Source organism: Podarcis liolepis, assembly GCF_965112155.1.
Source record: "Podarcis liolepis genome assembly, chromosome: 8".
In the NCBI taxonomy this organism is placed as follows: domain Eukaryota; kingdom Metazoa; phylum Chordata; class Lepidosauria; order Squamata; family Lacertidae; genus Podarcis; species Podarcis liolepis.
The window spans coordinates 356858-372093 of NC_139560.1; the positions used below are offsets into that span (position 1 = coordinate 356858).

A 15236-nucleotide genomic window follows, 5' to 3' on the forward strand; every position below is an offset into this window, starting at 1 on the left:
GGTGGTCTCAGGTGCATCAGAAGGAGGGGGCAGAGTGGACTGTAAAACCATGTCAGAACGTAGGTGGGGAGGGGTCACATTGTTCAATGCTCCACTATGCAAAATGAATAATAGAATAAAATAATATAAACTATCACAGCATGGAGCGGACTTTTATCCTTGCAGTCCAGGTTCATTTGATTTGCAGAGATAGTTTACACAGAGGATCATCTGCTATCTAGACTACTTTTTCATAAAAGGCACACAACCCTCTTACCAGATGTACAAAAGCCTGAGCAAAAATGTGACACCCCCCCCCACCTGCCCTCTGAAGTGGTACAGCCTGCCCTGCCCCAGGGCTGCTGAGTGGGTGGAGCTTCCATGTGCCTTCCTCCCCCGGGGGAGCCCTGGGGGTGGGGCCTGTGGGCACAAGGAAAGGGGTACCTCCTCGGCCTGCTGCTGCAGCCGCTCCGCCTCGCGCTTCAGCCTCTCCTTCTCCTGCTCCAGCTCCGCGATGGCCTTCCGCAGCGCCTCGGCGTCCTGGTCGCTCTTCTGCCTCTGGATCTCCAGCGTCTGCACCAGGGTCACCTTCTCCCGGGTGGCCAGCTCCGTGTCGTGCAGCTTGCGGCTGATCTCCTCCGCCTGCTTCTTGAAGCGCTTGGCCTCCTCCTCGGCCTTGGCCTGGGCCAGGCTCAGCTCCGTCACCTGCACCTTCAGGCGCTCGGCGTCGGCCGTGATCTCCAGCTGCCGGCGGCGCTCCGCCTCCAGGGTCTTCTGGAAGCCCTCGGCCTCCTCGGCCAGCTGCATCTGCATCTGCTCCTTGTCCTCCTGCAGCTTCTTGGCCTGCTCCTGGGCCAGCTCCTTCTGCTTCTGCAGCATCTCGGCCTCGGCCTTCAGCCGCGTGGCCTCCTGCACCGCCTGCATCTTCTCCTTCAGGATCTTCTCCGCCAGCGCCCGCTGCTGCGCCAGGTCCTCCTCCGCCAGCTTGCGCATGCGCGCGGCCTCCTGCGCCTCCACGCTCAGCCGGGCGGCCTCCTCCGCCACCTGCTTCATCTTCTCCGCCTCCTCCGCCAGGAACTTCTGGGTGTTGTCCTTGTCCTTCATAATGAGGATCTTGTTCTCCTCCTCAATGCGCAGCTTCAGCTTGACCAGCTCCTCCATCTGGATCTTCACCTTGAAGAGCTCCTCCTCCACCTGCGCCTTCTGCTTCATGGCCTCCGTCACCTCGTTCTTCAGCCGCTGCTGCTCCTCCTCCAGGATGTTCTTCTGGTGGTCCGTCTCCTCCAGCCGAAGCTTGACCTTGGTCAGCTCCTGCTCCACCTGGGCCTTCTGCCGCAGGGTCTGCTCCGCAAACTTCTTGTGCTTCTCCATCTCGGCGTCCGCCAGCTGCTTCTGCTTGAGGGCCGCCTGCTCCGCCTGGGCCCTCCTGGCCGCCTCCAGCTCAGCCTCCTTCCGGAGCTTCTCCGCATCCTCCTGGGCCTTGGCCTTGGCCTGGGCCTCCTCCTCCGCCCGCTGCTTCATGTGCTCGGCTTCCTCCACCAGCTGCCGGGACAGGGCTGCGTCCTGCTCCGCCTTGACCCGCGCAAACTCTGCTTCCTCGGCCGCCTTCTTGGCCCTCAGAGCCTCCTCCTTCAGCCTGTCCAGGATGCTCTGCTCCTGCTGCCTGCTCTGCAGCAGCTCCTGCTCCTTCTGCTGCACGGTGGCCAAGTGGGCCTTCTCTTCTGCCGCAATCCTTTTCTGGGCAGCCTCCTGGGCCAGCTGGATCTGCCTCTCAGACTCCTTCTCCGCCACCTCCTTCTGCCTCTTGGCCTCCTCCACCTTCGCCTTCAGCCGCTCCACCTCCTCCAGGGCTGCCTTGCGCTGACGGGCTGCGTCCTGCTCAGCAGCCAGGATCTGCTTGACCTTGGCTTCAGCCTCCCGGCGGCGGTTCTCCTCCTCCAGGGCCAGCTGCCGCAGCCTCTCAGCCTCATTCTCGGCCTGCTCCTTGCTGCGCTGGACCTCCTCAGCGTTCTGCTTGATCTTGCCCAGCTCCAGCTCCAGGTCCGTCTTCCCCACAGAGGCCTTCTCAAAGTTGATCTTGAGGATGCGGATCTCCTCCTCGATGATGCGCCGCTGCTTGAGCGTCTCGTCCACGATGGTCCTCTGCCTCTCCAGCTCACCTTCAGAGGACTTCTTCAGCTGAGTGATCTTCTCCTCAATGTCCTGCTTGTGCTGGGCGGCCTGCTCCTCCAGTAGCCTCCGCTGGTAGGCCTCGTCCTCCGCCAGCCGCCGCAGCCGCTCGTTCTCGGCCTCCTTCTCCTTCAGGGCAATCTCGGCCTCCGCCTTCAGCCGCGAGGCATCATTAATGGCCGCCAGTTTCTCCTTGAGGATCCGCTCAGCCTCTGCCCGCTGCCGGGCGGCTTCCTCCTCCGCCAGCTGCCGCTGCCGCTTGGCCTCCTCCGAGAGGGCACGCAGCCGGGCCGCCTCCTCCGCCAGCTCCCGCAGCTTGTTGGCCTCGGCCTCCAGGATCTGCTTGGACTTCTCGCTGGTCGAGCGGGTCTCCTCTTCTGCTTTAGTCTTGCTCCGCAGCAGCAGCTCCATCTCGGCCCGCAGCTTGGCCAGCTCCTCCTCCAGCTCCTTGCGCTTCTGGATGGCTTCGTTCACCTCGTTCTTGAGGCGGAAGAGCTCCTCCTCCAGCAGCAGCCGTTGCTGCTCCCCGTTCTCCATCTCGGCCTTCAGGCGGATGAGCTCCTGCTCCGCCAGGAACTTCTGCTGGGCGGTGCCCTCGGCCAGCTTCCGCTGCTTCTCCAGCTCCTCCTCGGCCAGCTCCTTCTGGCGCAGGGCGGACTCCTCGGCCTTCGACCGCTTCCGGGCCTCGCGCTCTGCGTCCTCCTTCTGCTTCTCAGCCTCTTCCTGCGCCAGGGCCTTCTTGTGGGCCACCTCCTCGGCCTGGAGCCGCAGGCGCAGCGCCTCGTTGGCCTTCTGGCGCCACTTCTCCACCTCCTTCTCGGCCTCCTCGCGAGATGCCTCTGCGTCCAGCTGCAACTTCTTCAGCCTCTCGGCCTCCTCCTGCAGGTGGGTGACCGTGATGTGCTCCTGCTGGAGGGACATCTCCAGCTGCGCCGTCTTCTCAGCGAAGGAGAGGCGCCGGCTCTGCAGGTCTGCCTCAGCGCTCTTCTGCGCCATCTCCTGGGCCACGTGCACCTGCCGCTCCTTCTCCAGCTCGGCCTGCTTCATTCTGCGCTCGGCCTCCTCCGCCTGCAGGCGCAGCTTCTGCAGGTCCTCCAGGGCCTTCTGCTTCTCGCGGGCGGCCTGCTGCTCGGCCTGCACCTTGCGCTTCAGCTCGTCCTCCGCCTCCTTCTTCTTCTGGGCCTCGTCCTTGACCTGCTTGCGCAGACGCTCAGCCTCCTCCTGGGCCAGGCGCTTCTGGCGCTCGGCCTCCTCGGCGCTGTCCCGCAGCGCCTGCAGCTCCCCCTCCGCGGCCGCCTTCTGCTTCTCGGTGGCGTGCAGCTGCAGGCGGATGATGTGGATCTCCTCCTCCACCTTCCGGCGGTTGATCTCGGCCTCCTCGATCACCTTGAGCTTGGACTGGATCTGCGCGTCCGAGCTGAGCTTCATCTGCTTCAGCTCCTGCTGGATGGTCTGCTGCTGCTGCACGGCGTCCACGGCCACCAGCTCCCTCCGGCTGACCTCCTCCTGCATTCGGCGCTGCAGCTCCTGGGCCTCCCTCTCGGCCTGCGCCTTGGCCTGCGCATGGGCCTCCGCCAGCTGCTTCTGCTTCTCCAGCTGCGCCTCCACCTCGGCCAGGCGCTTCCGCTCCTCCTCCTTCAGCTTCTCTGCGGTTTTCTGCGGGGGGGGGGGAAAGGGAGCAGAGAGAAGGGGGGGAGAGAGAGAAAGATCACACAAGAGAGAGATTGGAGCAGGGGGTGAGCGAGAGGGGCAGGGGTGGGGGGCATGGTGTGGCGGCGGTGGCGGCTCTTCCCAGGAGGCTGCGGGAAGACGTGTGGCAGTCGGGAGAAGCTGGCGCTCACGTCTCTCACTTAGTACAACAGGCAAGAAAGCAGGGAAGACCCACAAACCAAGGATGACGGATGGATGGATGGATGGATGGATGGATGGATGGAGAGACGGACGCAAGACGATGGCAAAGACACACACAACGGAAGACAAAATGGCTGCAGGACGAAGAGAGCAGTTGGCACACCTCCACCATGCTCACCAGGCAGCGAGAAGCAAGATGCCCTCCAGGCAGAGACTCCCCCCACCGACAGCCCCAACTGTGGCAACAGGGAAGACCCATCCGCTCAGCAAAGGTGGGGAGAAGGAGCCAGCCCAACGTGGGGTGTGAGGCGAGGAAGGGCGCGGCAAGAAGGTGGAAAGCCCCACGGCCCCCCGGGCGGCCCCCTGCAGGCTCACAAAGGCTGCCAACTTCATCGCCAGGTCCCAGGCCTGCCCCCCAGATGCCCCAAGGAACACCTGCAGGGGGAGGCCAGGGGAGAAGTGAAGAACGCTTCACCGGGTGGAAAGCCCAGGGGTCCGCTCCCCACGAGGCAGGGAGGGAGGGGGAAACGGAGCGTGCACAGAGCGCACCACAGAGACAGAAGCCCCGAATTCTCAGCCCAAGAGGCCGGCACCTCCTGGCTGGAGAACGCGGCGGCAGGAATGGCAGATGATCGCAGCAGGGCAGCGGTGATGGCAACCCCCTCTCCATTCTCCTGGCTGCCTCCAGACGGTGGGCAGGACTAGGACCCCCCCCATCCCGCTCCAAAAAACTCTCCTTCTCAGTTGCATCTGAATTTCTGCCCTTCCTTCTCAACCTACGAGGAACCACAAAGGGTTCGGCCCACAGGAGTTGCAGGAGGGGGGGAGGGAAAGGAGAAGCAAGGTGTGCGCAGGGAACAGGGTCCATGGGGGGGGGGGTCGGCATGCGCACAGTGGAGTACCTGATGCAGAAAAGGCCCGGATCCTCCTGGTTTTTAACCCTCCATTAGATCCCCAACCAATACAAACATCCCCCAAGACAAAGCACTGGCAAAGCGGCTGGACTTCCAGAGGGCAGAAATCAAGAGTTAGAAAGGTTACAGAGGAGCATTTCAGAGCAGAAGAGGACAGGACAGGACAGGAGAACCGGGCGGGAAGGAGCCCCGGCCCAAGAAGCAGGTGCAGCTGTACTAAGTGTGTATCTGGGAAGTGCCTCTGGTGGACAGGACAGGCCCAGCGGAGGAGCCCCCCCCCCCGGCTGGTTAGGGGGCCTCGCGGTCCAGCGTTAGTCATGCGGAAGAGGCAGTCAGGCAAGAGGGATGCTCTGGCCCAGGATGGACCGCGAGGGGGGGCAGGGGGAGAAGGATGCAGCCAAGGGCATGCTGCCCCCCCTCCTCCCACAAGCTGCACACTCACCTCCTCCTGCTCCAGCCGCCGAAGCGTCTCAGTGATGAACTTGATGTACTGGCTGCTCAGCGTGGTCAGCTCACTGTAGCGCGTCCGCAGGTCCACGTACTGGGAGACCAGAAAGCAGCAAGGTCACGGCGGGTGGGGAGCGAGACTACAGCCCCCCAGGTCTTCCGAGGCCCCTGACTGGACTTGGCCAGAGGGAGCCACCTCAGAAGGCCTCTCCTGCTCCCCAGGGACTGGCATTTGGAGGCAGAACGTGGCTTAGTTGCCACTCAGGAGCTTCTCCTCCTCCTCTGTGCCTTTCTCTTTCCAAAGCCATCAAAACTGGCAGCCATCCCTGCACATCCTGGTGCAGTGAGTTCCACAGTCCTAAATATGCAGTGCACAAAGGAGCCTTTCCTTTTGTCTTCTCTGGATCTCCTGCCAATTCTTTTAGCAATACAAGGCAGAGTGAGAAAAAGATCTCTCTAAAGGCAAATATCTAGCACATGGTCAGAAGCCCATTTCCACTCATCCATCAAATATCTCAAGGGCTGTCACATGGAAGAGGGAACATGCTTGTTTTCTCCTGCTCTGGAGGGTAGGACTTGAACCCATGGCTTCAAGTGACAAGAAAGGAGATTCCCACTGAACATCAGGGGAAACTTTCTGATAGTAAGAGCTGTTGGACAGGGGGACGGTCTCCCTTGGGAAGTGGTGGACTCTCCTTCCTCGGAGCTTATTAAGCAGAGCTTCTCTGGCCATCTGTCATGGACCCTTCAGCAGAGATTCCTCCAGTGCAGGGGGTGGACTAGAGCATCCTTGGGGTCCCCTCCAACTCTATGATTCTATGGCGGGGGAACTCAGTCTGCCTTGCGTGGCATATCTCCACTGTGCCTGCTGCCCAGGATGGCTCCAGGGTCCCTCTCCCCACCCAAGGGTGCCCCTCTCACCTCCTGGATGATGCTGTCCGAGGCTGACTGAACTTTTGGCTTCTTGGCTGGAGAGGCCACTGGCTCCACCTGCGCCTTGTAGGTCACCAGCTGGAGCTCATAATCCTTGTAGGAAGGGGGAAGGGGCAGAGGCAGGGTCAGCACCTGGAAGCCCCAACTCCCCATGGCCCCCAACTCCCCTCCTCCATTTGCACGGGACCCCTGTCTCTCCGGCCCCCAGCTGCCTCACCTTGATGGCATCTATGTATTGCTTGGCAAAGCGTTGGCACTCCTCCACTTTCTCCCGGTTGCGCTCACATTCCTCCAGGAGTTTCTAGGGAGACAAAGACAGCTGTCAGTGGCCCTGCAGGGAGAGGATGGGCAGGGAAGGGACCACGCAGCCAGCTGTGGTCAGCTGAAATGCTCTGGGCCGAGGAACGACCACTGCCATGCCAACCCGTGCCCTTATAGATCAGGCGAGGGGATTCGTGGGGTGGGGGGCTGTGCTCTAGCTGGTGGGCCGCCAAGAGCCCTTCAGACAGCTTCGCCCAGAGGGAAGGTCAGGAGCAGTCGCTCAGAGCTTTCGCTCAGCATCGGCCTTGCGGTGGAAACCCCTACATGAGCCACCCCATGAGGCAATGCTGGCAGGCTCCCCATGGACCCAAGAGGGCCCCCAAAAAATCAGCAGAGGACAGGCCACCACCAGGGAGGCAGTGACAGAGGCCTGAGAGCCTCCGCTTCCCCCAGTGATGAGATAGAGCTGCAGGCTCAGGGCAGGGCCGGGCTGGGCTGCCTCACCTTCTCCTCCAGCAGCTGCTCCCGCACACCCTTGCTGCTGGTGATGGGAATGGCCTGGAGGCTCTCCTGGCGCTGCCGGGCGTCCTGGATCCACTGGATGAGGCTGTCGTAGCTCTCGCGGTAGTAGCGCAGCTGGCGCCCCAGCTGGTCCAGCTCCCTCTGGCGCAGGTCGATCTGGGCCAGGATGGCCTGCCAGCGCTCCAGCAGCTGCTGCACCCGCTCCCGGTAGCGGTCCAGGTCAATGTCCCTCTCGCTGTGGCCCTGCACCATCCGCTCGTTCACCTCGCTGGCCTTGCCCAGGTCGGCCTCCAGGGTGCTGAAGATGGGCTGGTGCCCTTCCACCTGACCACGCAGCCTCTGCGGAGGAAGAAGCAAAGGGTCAGGCCTCCTCTCAAGGAGCGGCTGGGGCCGGCCCCCTCCTGGCCCAAGCAGGCACCAAAGCTAAGAGGCCTGGGGTTTTCCCCACAGGCCCTGATAGCTGTAGGTTATGAGAATGCTAGAGCAATAATCTGCCAACCAATTTGGGATGTGGAACTGCAATGCCACGTGAGCTTGATGAATAAACACCCAGCAATAAAAGATAACGGGAGAGGATTTACCCCAGCAAATTATTTGTCAAAATTACAAATACCTAAATACAGACGGTCCTTTACCCTTGCTAGATTCAACGTGCTCCCATCTGACTTATTGCAGGGCAGATCTGAGGGTAAACCCCTGTGGCTTGATGGAGGTGGAAACTCTCCCATGCCTTGTTACGCTGCCATTTCTACAGGAATATACGCTCGGTATTTATTACCCCTGCTATGCAAAAATCTCCAAATGAATCAGAACTTCAATGTCTAAAATCCCTGGTAGAGGACAAGGATCCTGAGGTCACGTTAAGGGTAGCCAAATTCTGTGTGATTGTCATAAAACTTAGGGAACAAGCTGTGCTATCATAATGATTAGGTTTTTAAATGATAATTTTAGGTTACCGTATATGTTAGTGACTAAGTTTTAATTTATATATTTTTAAACTGTTGCTATATCTGTATTGTCCCTGTTATACCTAATTGCAAATTCAAATGTATCCTTATCTTGGAACAGGTCTGGGACCGAAATAATAAATTCAGCAGGCACCTTCAGCTCCGTCCTGGTGGCCTCCAGGGCCTTGAGGTCAGAGGGCACCGCTTGCACATCCTTCAGCTGCTCCTCGTACTTGCGGACCAGCTCCTCTGCCCCTTGCGTGCTGCGGATCACCAGGTTGATGGTCTTCAGCCTGTGGGGCGAGAAGAGGGGAGCTGGAGGTTTGCGTGGGAAGGGAAGGAGAGCCCAAGCAGCCTCCCATTTGCTCCAGACACCCGATAGCAGCGTGCAAAAGTTGTGACATGGGGGGTCGCTTAATAATAATAGTAATTTTATTATTTGCACCCCAGCCACTCTGGGCGGCTTCCAGCAAATAAAAAGCAGAATAAACATCCAACATTAAAAAGCGTCCCTCCACAGGGCTGCTTTCAAATGCTGCGTTTATTTGTGATGCAAATGAATGGCTGAATGGGAGAATTTTATGGGTTTGGCACAAAAGGAAGCAGCGCTACGTCAATTCAAAACAGCAAGAGAGCAAAACCCAGCCAGAGCGGCAGCGCCATGCAAAAAGGCTTGGAGCAAGAAAAGGTGATTTGCCTGGCACCAAAATGACCTTCAGGCAAGTGCTGAGGTGCCGCAAGGGGGGTTACTACTGAGAAGGCACCTCCTAGGCACCTGCCATCGCTCACCTGGCGAGGGCACCCACAGAAGCGCCAGGGGGAATGGCAAGGTCAAGGACCAGGTGGGTCCATGTGGATGAGGCAACTCGCTTCCCCTGCAGAAGAAGAGCCAAGAGGCTCTCACCCCACCCCACAAATATCCCTTCCTCACAGCTTCAGCTCCCAAATGTTTTCACAGGATGGGCAAACACAGACCAAGACCAGTGAAAGAGCCAATGGGAGAAAGGAGACAGTAGACGGAGGATGCAAAAGCAGCCCCATTGTCCGGGCAGCAGGTGCAGAGAAGGGCACCCGCCAGGCCCAAGGGAAGAGGGCACCAAAGGCCTCGGGAAGTGGAAGCAGCTCCTGGCGACTCCCGGCTGACCAGGTGGGCGGACAGAGTCCCAGGTGAGAGGAGGACCTACTTTTCCAGGTAGATGCTGGAGAGGCTGTAGACCTGGTCCATCTTCTGCAGGGTGATGTCCAGCTCCGAGTGGAGGGTGGGGGCCGAGCTGGCCTGCTCTGGTTGTGCCAACACCTCCTCCGTCTTGGCGCTGACTTTGCCCAGGTTCTTCTTGATGCCCTCCAGTTCCAGGTGGATTTGCTAGAGGGAGGAGAGAGGCAGAGGAGGGAGCAGAATGAGGCCCGCAGTGAAGCCACAAAGCGGGGGCAGGATCCGCACTGGCGGCAGCAGCGTCAGACTCGACGGCAGCTGCTTCACTGCCAGGGTAGGAAGGGACGCATGGGGGGGGCAGTACCTGCTGGTCACTGATGCGCTGGGCACACTCCTTGGCAGGGTCCTTGTCCAGCGGAGAGCGGATCTTGTGGATGGTGCGGGACTCGCAGCCCTCCAGCTGCAGGCGGATGTCCTTCAGCTGAGAGATGAAGTTCCTGCAGAGAGACTCCTCCTGCTCCCCTGCGGCCCCAAACAAACCAAGCCCAGTGAGTGGAGGAGCAGGCAGACACAACTTCCATTGTGGGGAAGGGGCGCAAGGGGAGAGAGAGGGTCTCCTGGGCCAGACCTCCAAAGCCAGCCTTGGGAGGAAAGGGGGCTGGCTGGGGTCCAGCTGAGCAGGGATGGAAGGACGGTTGGAGAAACACCCTCCGCCTGCAACACCTCCTCTTTGGGGACTTCCCTGGCTTTTTCTGGCCTACGTAGGACCAGTCTGGAAAGTTGGCCTTGGTGAAGACTGGACGTTTTCATCCCCAAAAAAGTTTTTGATTTGAGTTTCCATTGAAATGAGGCTGTATTTTAATATATTTTAATGTTGTATTTTAATTTTGTTTTGAAGTTGTATTTCAGTTAATTTGTTTTTATATACAGTGGTGCCCCGCAAGACGAATGCCTCGCAAGACGGAAAACCCGCTAGACGAAAGGGTTTTCCGTTTTGGAGGTGCTTCGCAAAACGAATCTCCTATGGGCTTGCTTCGCAAGACGACAATGTCTTGCGAGTTCCTGCTGGGTTTTTTCCTTCCCCCCCCCCTTTTCTAAGCCGCTAAGCCGCTTATCACCTGATCCGATCAGCAGATAAGCCGCTAAAAGCTGCTAATAGCGCTAATAGCTTCAATGGGCTTGCTTCGCAAGACGAAAAAACCGCTAGACGAAGAGAATCACAGAACGGATTCTTTTCGTCTTGCAAGGCACCACTGTATCGGGTGTTAACCACCCTGAGCCTGGTCTTGGCTGGGGAGGACGGGGTATAAATAAATATTATTATTATTATTATTATTATTATTATTATTATTATTATTGCCATTGGGGGGCAATTCAGGAAGGAGGGAGGGAACATAGAATTGTAGACTTGGAAGGAACCCAAGCAAGACAGAGGCAGCCCCTCAGGAACCTGGGAAGCAGGCAGGCGGCCTCAGAAGATCATGGGATCTCTTGCACTGGGGCTTGTTAAGCAGTGGGTGGGTGGCTGAGACTCTCTAGCTGCGACTCCCGCGTTGCTGGGATTGCACTGGGTGCCCCTTGGGGTCTCTTCTGATTCTATGACTTTGGAGACCCAGGAGATTTGTTTGGCTGCAGATGCCAGGGAGCTCCCCCCCCCCATGGAAGAGCCACGGGGAGCCTCACCTTTCTCCAGGCCGCGCAGCAGCACCTCGTACTTCTGGGTGCAGAGGGTGTATTCGCGCTCCACGTGGAGCCGGTCATCCGGCAGGAAGTTCTGGGAGTCCTGGCTGTTGCGCAGGAACTCCTGGTAGTGGGTCTCCAGGCTGCGCAAGGTCTTCCGGTAATCCTCGGGGGGCATCGTCCGGAACTGGGGGAGGCGGAGAGGCCAGGTCAGGAGGGGGCCCTTCCCCTCCCCCCTCGAGCCCAGCTTGCGGGCCCCGCCCCCCGCCTCCCAAGAGCTCCCTTAGCGCCCGGTCCTCACTATGAGCAGCGACCAGGACTGGATCTGCTGGATGTCCCTCTGCAGGTACTGCCAGGAGAGGAGGCTCCGCATGTCAATGTGCAGCTGGTGCCAGAAGGTCAGCAGGCTCTGGTGGCTGCCCTCCAACCTGCAGGCAAAGAGGGAAAGGAGGCTGCAGACCCGTCTTGGGGGCGGGGAGTTCCCCAGGGTCGAGAGCAGAGCGGGCAGAGAGGCAGAGTGCCCCCATGCCACCCCCAGAGCCCAAGGAGCAGTACAGCAGCTCTCCTCCTCAAGTGGGGCCGGGGGGGAGGGCAGAGGCCCTGGGGGGGTCTATGGATGGGCACTGGCTGTCATGGCTCTGCTTTGCCCTCCAGAGCTGCAGGCAGCCGTGCTTCTGCACCCACTGCAGTTGGGGGGTGTCTCTTGTGCCCACATCCTGCCTGTGGGTTTCCCACTGAGGCAACTGGTTGGCCACGGTGAGAAGAGGAGGCTGGGCTAGAGGGGGCCCCTGAGGGCCTGATCCAGTTCCTGTGGTGTTCGTGTGAGGTTGCAGCAGTGGAAGCTTCAGCGATATCTCTCTCTGCTGATACGATCCAAGAATTTAATCACGGTTTCTAATCTGCCCCACACGCCCTCAAGGAGAAAGGAAAGCAAGGAGGTTGGGGGGTGAGGCTGACTCACCTGCTGACGGCCTCCAGGGCCTCCTTGTTGGGTGGGGGCACCAGGAAGACGATGGAGGGCACAGTGGCCTCGCTCCCGGCCACGTTCAGCACCTTCCACTTGTACGGCTGGGCATTGCTGAGGAGGGTGCAGGAGTCACCCTTGTGCACCGTGATCTGGGGGGGGGGGAGGAAGTGAGCAGCCTCAAAAGATGCACCCCAGACCCAGTTCGCCCCCACCAGACACGTGACCCCCCCCCCACTCACCTCCATCTGCTTGTAGTCGCAGACGGCCTGGAGAGGCAGCCGTCCCTTGAGGGTGGTGCTGGGGCTGCGTGGCTTCAGCTGGACAATGGCCTTGGCTCGCTTGGCCAGCCCGGCCAGCTGACCCTGGTACTCAGCCAGGTGCTCCTTCTCCTCCTGGCATGGGGGGCACAAAGAGGGGTGGCAGGAGAGGAAGAGTTAGACTCACAGGGAAGTAGAGCTGGAAGAGACCCATAGAGCACCCTAATGCCTGCAGGGTACGGGGGTGTTACCGAAATTTATGTAAAGGTTGAAAGGAGGCTTTCCCCTTCCAGCAGACATCATACAGCGCCCCCTCCCCAGTATCAGCACAATCACTCCTGCAAATGTCCCCACAAAACACTTCATCACACAGTTTCCTCCTATCTCTATTCAAAGGGCCTCTGCTGCACATTACCAAATGCAACGATTCACTGATAAATGTATCTAAGTACAGTGGTACCTCTGGATACAAACAGGATCCGTTCCGGAGTCCCATTCACATCCAGAAGCGAACACAACCCGCGACTGCATGTCTGTGCATGCCACGATTCGCCGATTCCGCGCATGCACCTGACATCATTTTGTGTTTCTGCGCATGCGTGAGTGGCGAAACCCGGAAGTAACGTGCCCCATTACTTCCGGGTCGCTGCGGAGCACAACCTGAAAGTGCTCAACCTGAAGCACATTTAACCCGAGGTATGACTGTACTGGCTCAATGGGGAAACTTTAGAAAGTCATACAAAATCGCTCCAGTATCAGATTTGTGCCATCCCACTGTTCAGGAAAGAAATGGCTAGCAAGGGGGAGTCTGGGATGTGGGCAACCATGATCCCTCCAGCCTGAGACCACATACTCAGCAGCCTCCTTGCCTGGGAGAAAATCACTGGCATCCTGGCAAATGGGCGCCAGACAGGTAGTCATCCCACAGACAACAAAAGACCCTCCAGGAATGGATTAAGTTCTCGGACCTGACCGGGAATACCAGGAACTTGTAAATATTCCTATTGTATCACTCAATGGGTGTTTGGTGGTGGGCAAGGAGGGCTGAACCAGTTTCTGCCAGAAACCCCTCCCGGTTTGTGACATATGCATGATGTATATATGATATGTGCATGATGCTTCCCCAAAGGTGTTTATAGGAAAAAGGGGAAAGCTATAAGAGAGGAAGCATCCCTTTTGGGGGGGCTTCTCCCTGCTTCTCCCAGGCCACCGCATGGAAGTCTTGAATAAAGACCAGGCCTACTGGCTGCTGTTTTGCTTCTATACTCCCGGCTGCTGTCTTTGTTTGGCTATCCAAGTGAGCCCAGGAAATGTCCTTTGACAGTGCAAAGGGGCCGCACTCACGAGGGAGTCCTGCAGCAAGTCCTCCAGGCGCGTGACGGTGATGGAGCGGTCGCAGACAAACTTCTTCCGCATGGTCTCCTGGGTCTTGCGCAGGAATTCCTCTGCCTCCTTCACGTCGGAGAAGAACTTGGGGAGAGGGAGAGGGAGAGGCGGGTGAGGAGACGCCCAGCGAGGTGCCGCCCTCCTCCCCAGGGACAACGGGGGCCCAAGAGCATCCGCAGGAGGGCAGCTGGCTGGCTGCAGGGGAGAAGGGGAGCAGCTCAGCCCCAGCCCTGCCCGGCCAGCCCCCCGCCCAAGATACCTGGAAGTAGGCGGTGTTCTCCTTCAGGTGGGCCTCAATGCAGCAGCACAGCTGGAGCATCCAGCTCCACTGGGTCTGCAGGGCAGCCTGGAAGGCCTGGAAAAGGGGGGAGAGAGAGAAAAGCTCAGCCCTGGGGCAGGAAAGTGGGGTGGGGCGCACCCACCCAGCTCAGCTCCCCTGTGTCTTGTGAGACATTGGGGGGGTGGCAAGAGCCCCCCCCCCGGAGAGATAATGCCAGGATGTGGCTCCCCGCCGAGGCCTCGTGAGGCCCACGTGGCAGAGGCAACCACAGCCATCACAAGCTGCAGCCGTCATGGGACCCGCTGGCAAGCCTCGCTCCCCACCGGGCCCCGATCCTGCCTGGCGGTGCGCCCAGCCTCACCTCCACAGTCTGCTTGCCCGGGTGCTCCTCCCTCAGCAGCCGGTCTCCCGTGCTCTGGATCTCCTTGATCTTCCGCTCCCGCTGCTCCAGCTCCCGCATCAAGCCCTGGGGGGCGGGGCAGAAAAGGCACAGTCAGAGGGCAAAGGGTGGCAGCTCCCCCAACCACCCCCCACCCCCGAGAGGACGGGGCCTTACGGAGTAGCTCTCCTTCTTGGCGGCCATGTTGCTGTTGCGCTCGCTCCAGTCGTAGTTGACCTCTTCCTCCTCCTTCTCGTTCAGCCACATCAGCTCCTTGGTGGCAGCCGCCACAAACGCCTGGAGGCTCTCGAGGTGGCGCAGGCGGGCCTTGGAGGAGTTCTGCGAGGGCACAGCGGGGACGGGGTCAGGCGCCCGGCCTCCCTCTTCACGCGCACAGGGGCACCCTCTCCTCTTCCTCCTCCCTCTGGGGTCCCAGCACCACAAGGGGGCAGCCTGCCCTCGCCACCCCGTCCTCCAGGCTGGGAAGGATGTTGGGATTCCATTCGAAAAAACAGGGAGGGGAGAAGGGGCCAACACCAAGGAGGGTCCCAAGACTGGGCTGTGCAAGGCAGAGAAAGGATTTGCCCTCTTTCCTTCGTTTGCCTGGGCTCTCCTGCCCACACGCCCCATTGGGCTTCTCTTCTGAGTGCCAAGACCCACATTTTGGAGGACAGGCACACACAAGGAACCGTGTCCATTATTATTATTATATTATATTTATTATTATTAAGCAAATGTATATACTGCTTTTTTTCCAAAGTCCACAGGGCAGTTGACATCATCAAAATGCAAAATGCACAATGTTTTTTTTAAAAAAAAATTAACCCCCCTCCCAACAATTTAAAAGGCCACGGACTGCTTATTTAGCCCAAGGCCCGGGAGAAGAGGAATGTCTTTGCCTGGGGTCTAAAGATGAGCAATGAAGCAGTGAAGGTGCTTCATCCCTGGGGAGAGCATCCCACAAGCGGGGAGCCACCACAGAAAAGGCCCTCCAGCTGCTCTCTTGTGGAAGAGGCACCTAAGAAAAGCCTCAGGTGATGATCATGCACAAAGTCCAGGAGGAGACGGGAGATCCTGTTCATGCCCTGGAGAGACTGGGATCCAGCCCCTC

General features: G+C 59.1%; 1 protein-coding gene across 27 annotated transcripts in view; it reads right to left on the minus strand.

Moving 5' to 3' along the window:
- The window catches only part of PLEC (plectin), a 122456-nt gene that overhangs the window by 10009 nt on the left and 97211 nt on the right, over nucleotides 1–15236 (minus strand). For 26 of the 27 annotated variants that reach the window (XM_083516428.1, XM_083516418.1, XM_083516423.1 and 23 more), the window contains 16 exons: nucleotides 14303–14464; nucleotides 14108–14212; nucleotides 13726–13821; nucleotides 13425–13550; nucleotides 12063–12215; nucleotides 11818–11972; nucleotides 11158–11284; nucleotides 10860–11043; nucleotides 9541–9698; nucleotides 9208–9386; nucleotides 8178–8316; nucleotides 7059–7415; nucleotides 6511–6594; nucleotides 6282–6386; nucleotides 5356–5454; nucleotides 424–3804 (listed from right to left, as the gene is read on the minus strand). In XM_083516428.1, the coding sequence (XP_083372554.1) occupies nucleotides 424–3804; nucleotides 5356–5454; nucleotides 6282–6386; nucleotides 6511–6594; nucleotides 7059–7415; nucleotides 8178–8316; nucleotides 9208–9386; nucleotides 9541–9698; nucleotides 10860–11043; nucleotides 11158–11284; nucleotides 11818–11972; nucleotides 12063–12215; nucleotides 13425–13550; nucleotides 13726–13821; nucleotides 14108–14212; nucleotides 14303–14464 (5610 nt within the window). The remainder of the gene's footprint in view (nucleotides 1–423; nucleotides 3805–5355; nucleotides 5455–6281; nucleotides 6387–6510; nucleotides 6595–7058; nucleotides 7416–8177; nucleotides 8317–9207; nucleotides 9387–9540; nucleotides 9699–10859; nucleotides 11044–11157; nucleotides 11285–11817; nucleotides 11973–12062; nucleotides 12216–13424; nucleotides 13551–13725; nucleotides 13822–14107; nucleotides 14213–14302; nucleotides 14465–15236) is intronic. The other variant, XM_083516426.1, reaches the window with a different exon arrangement.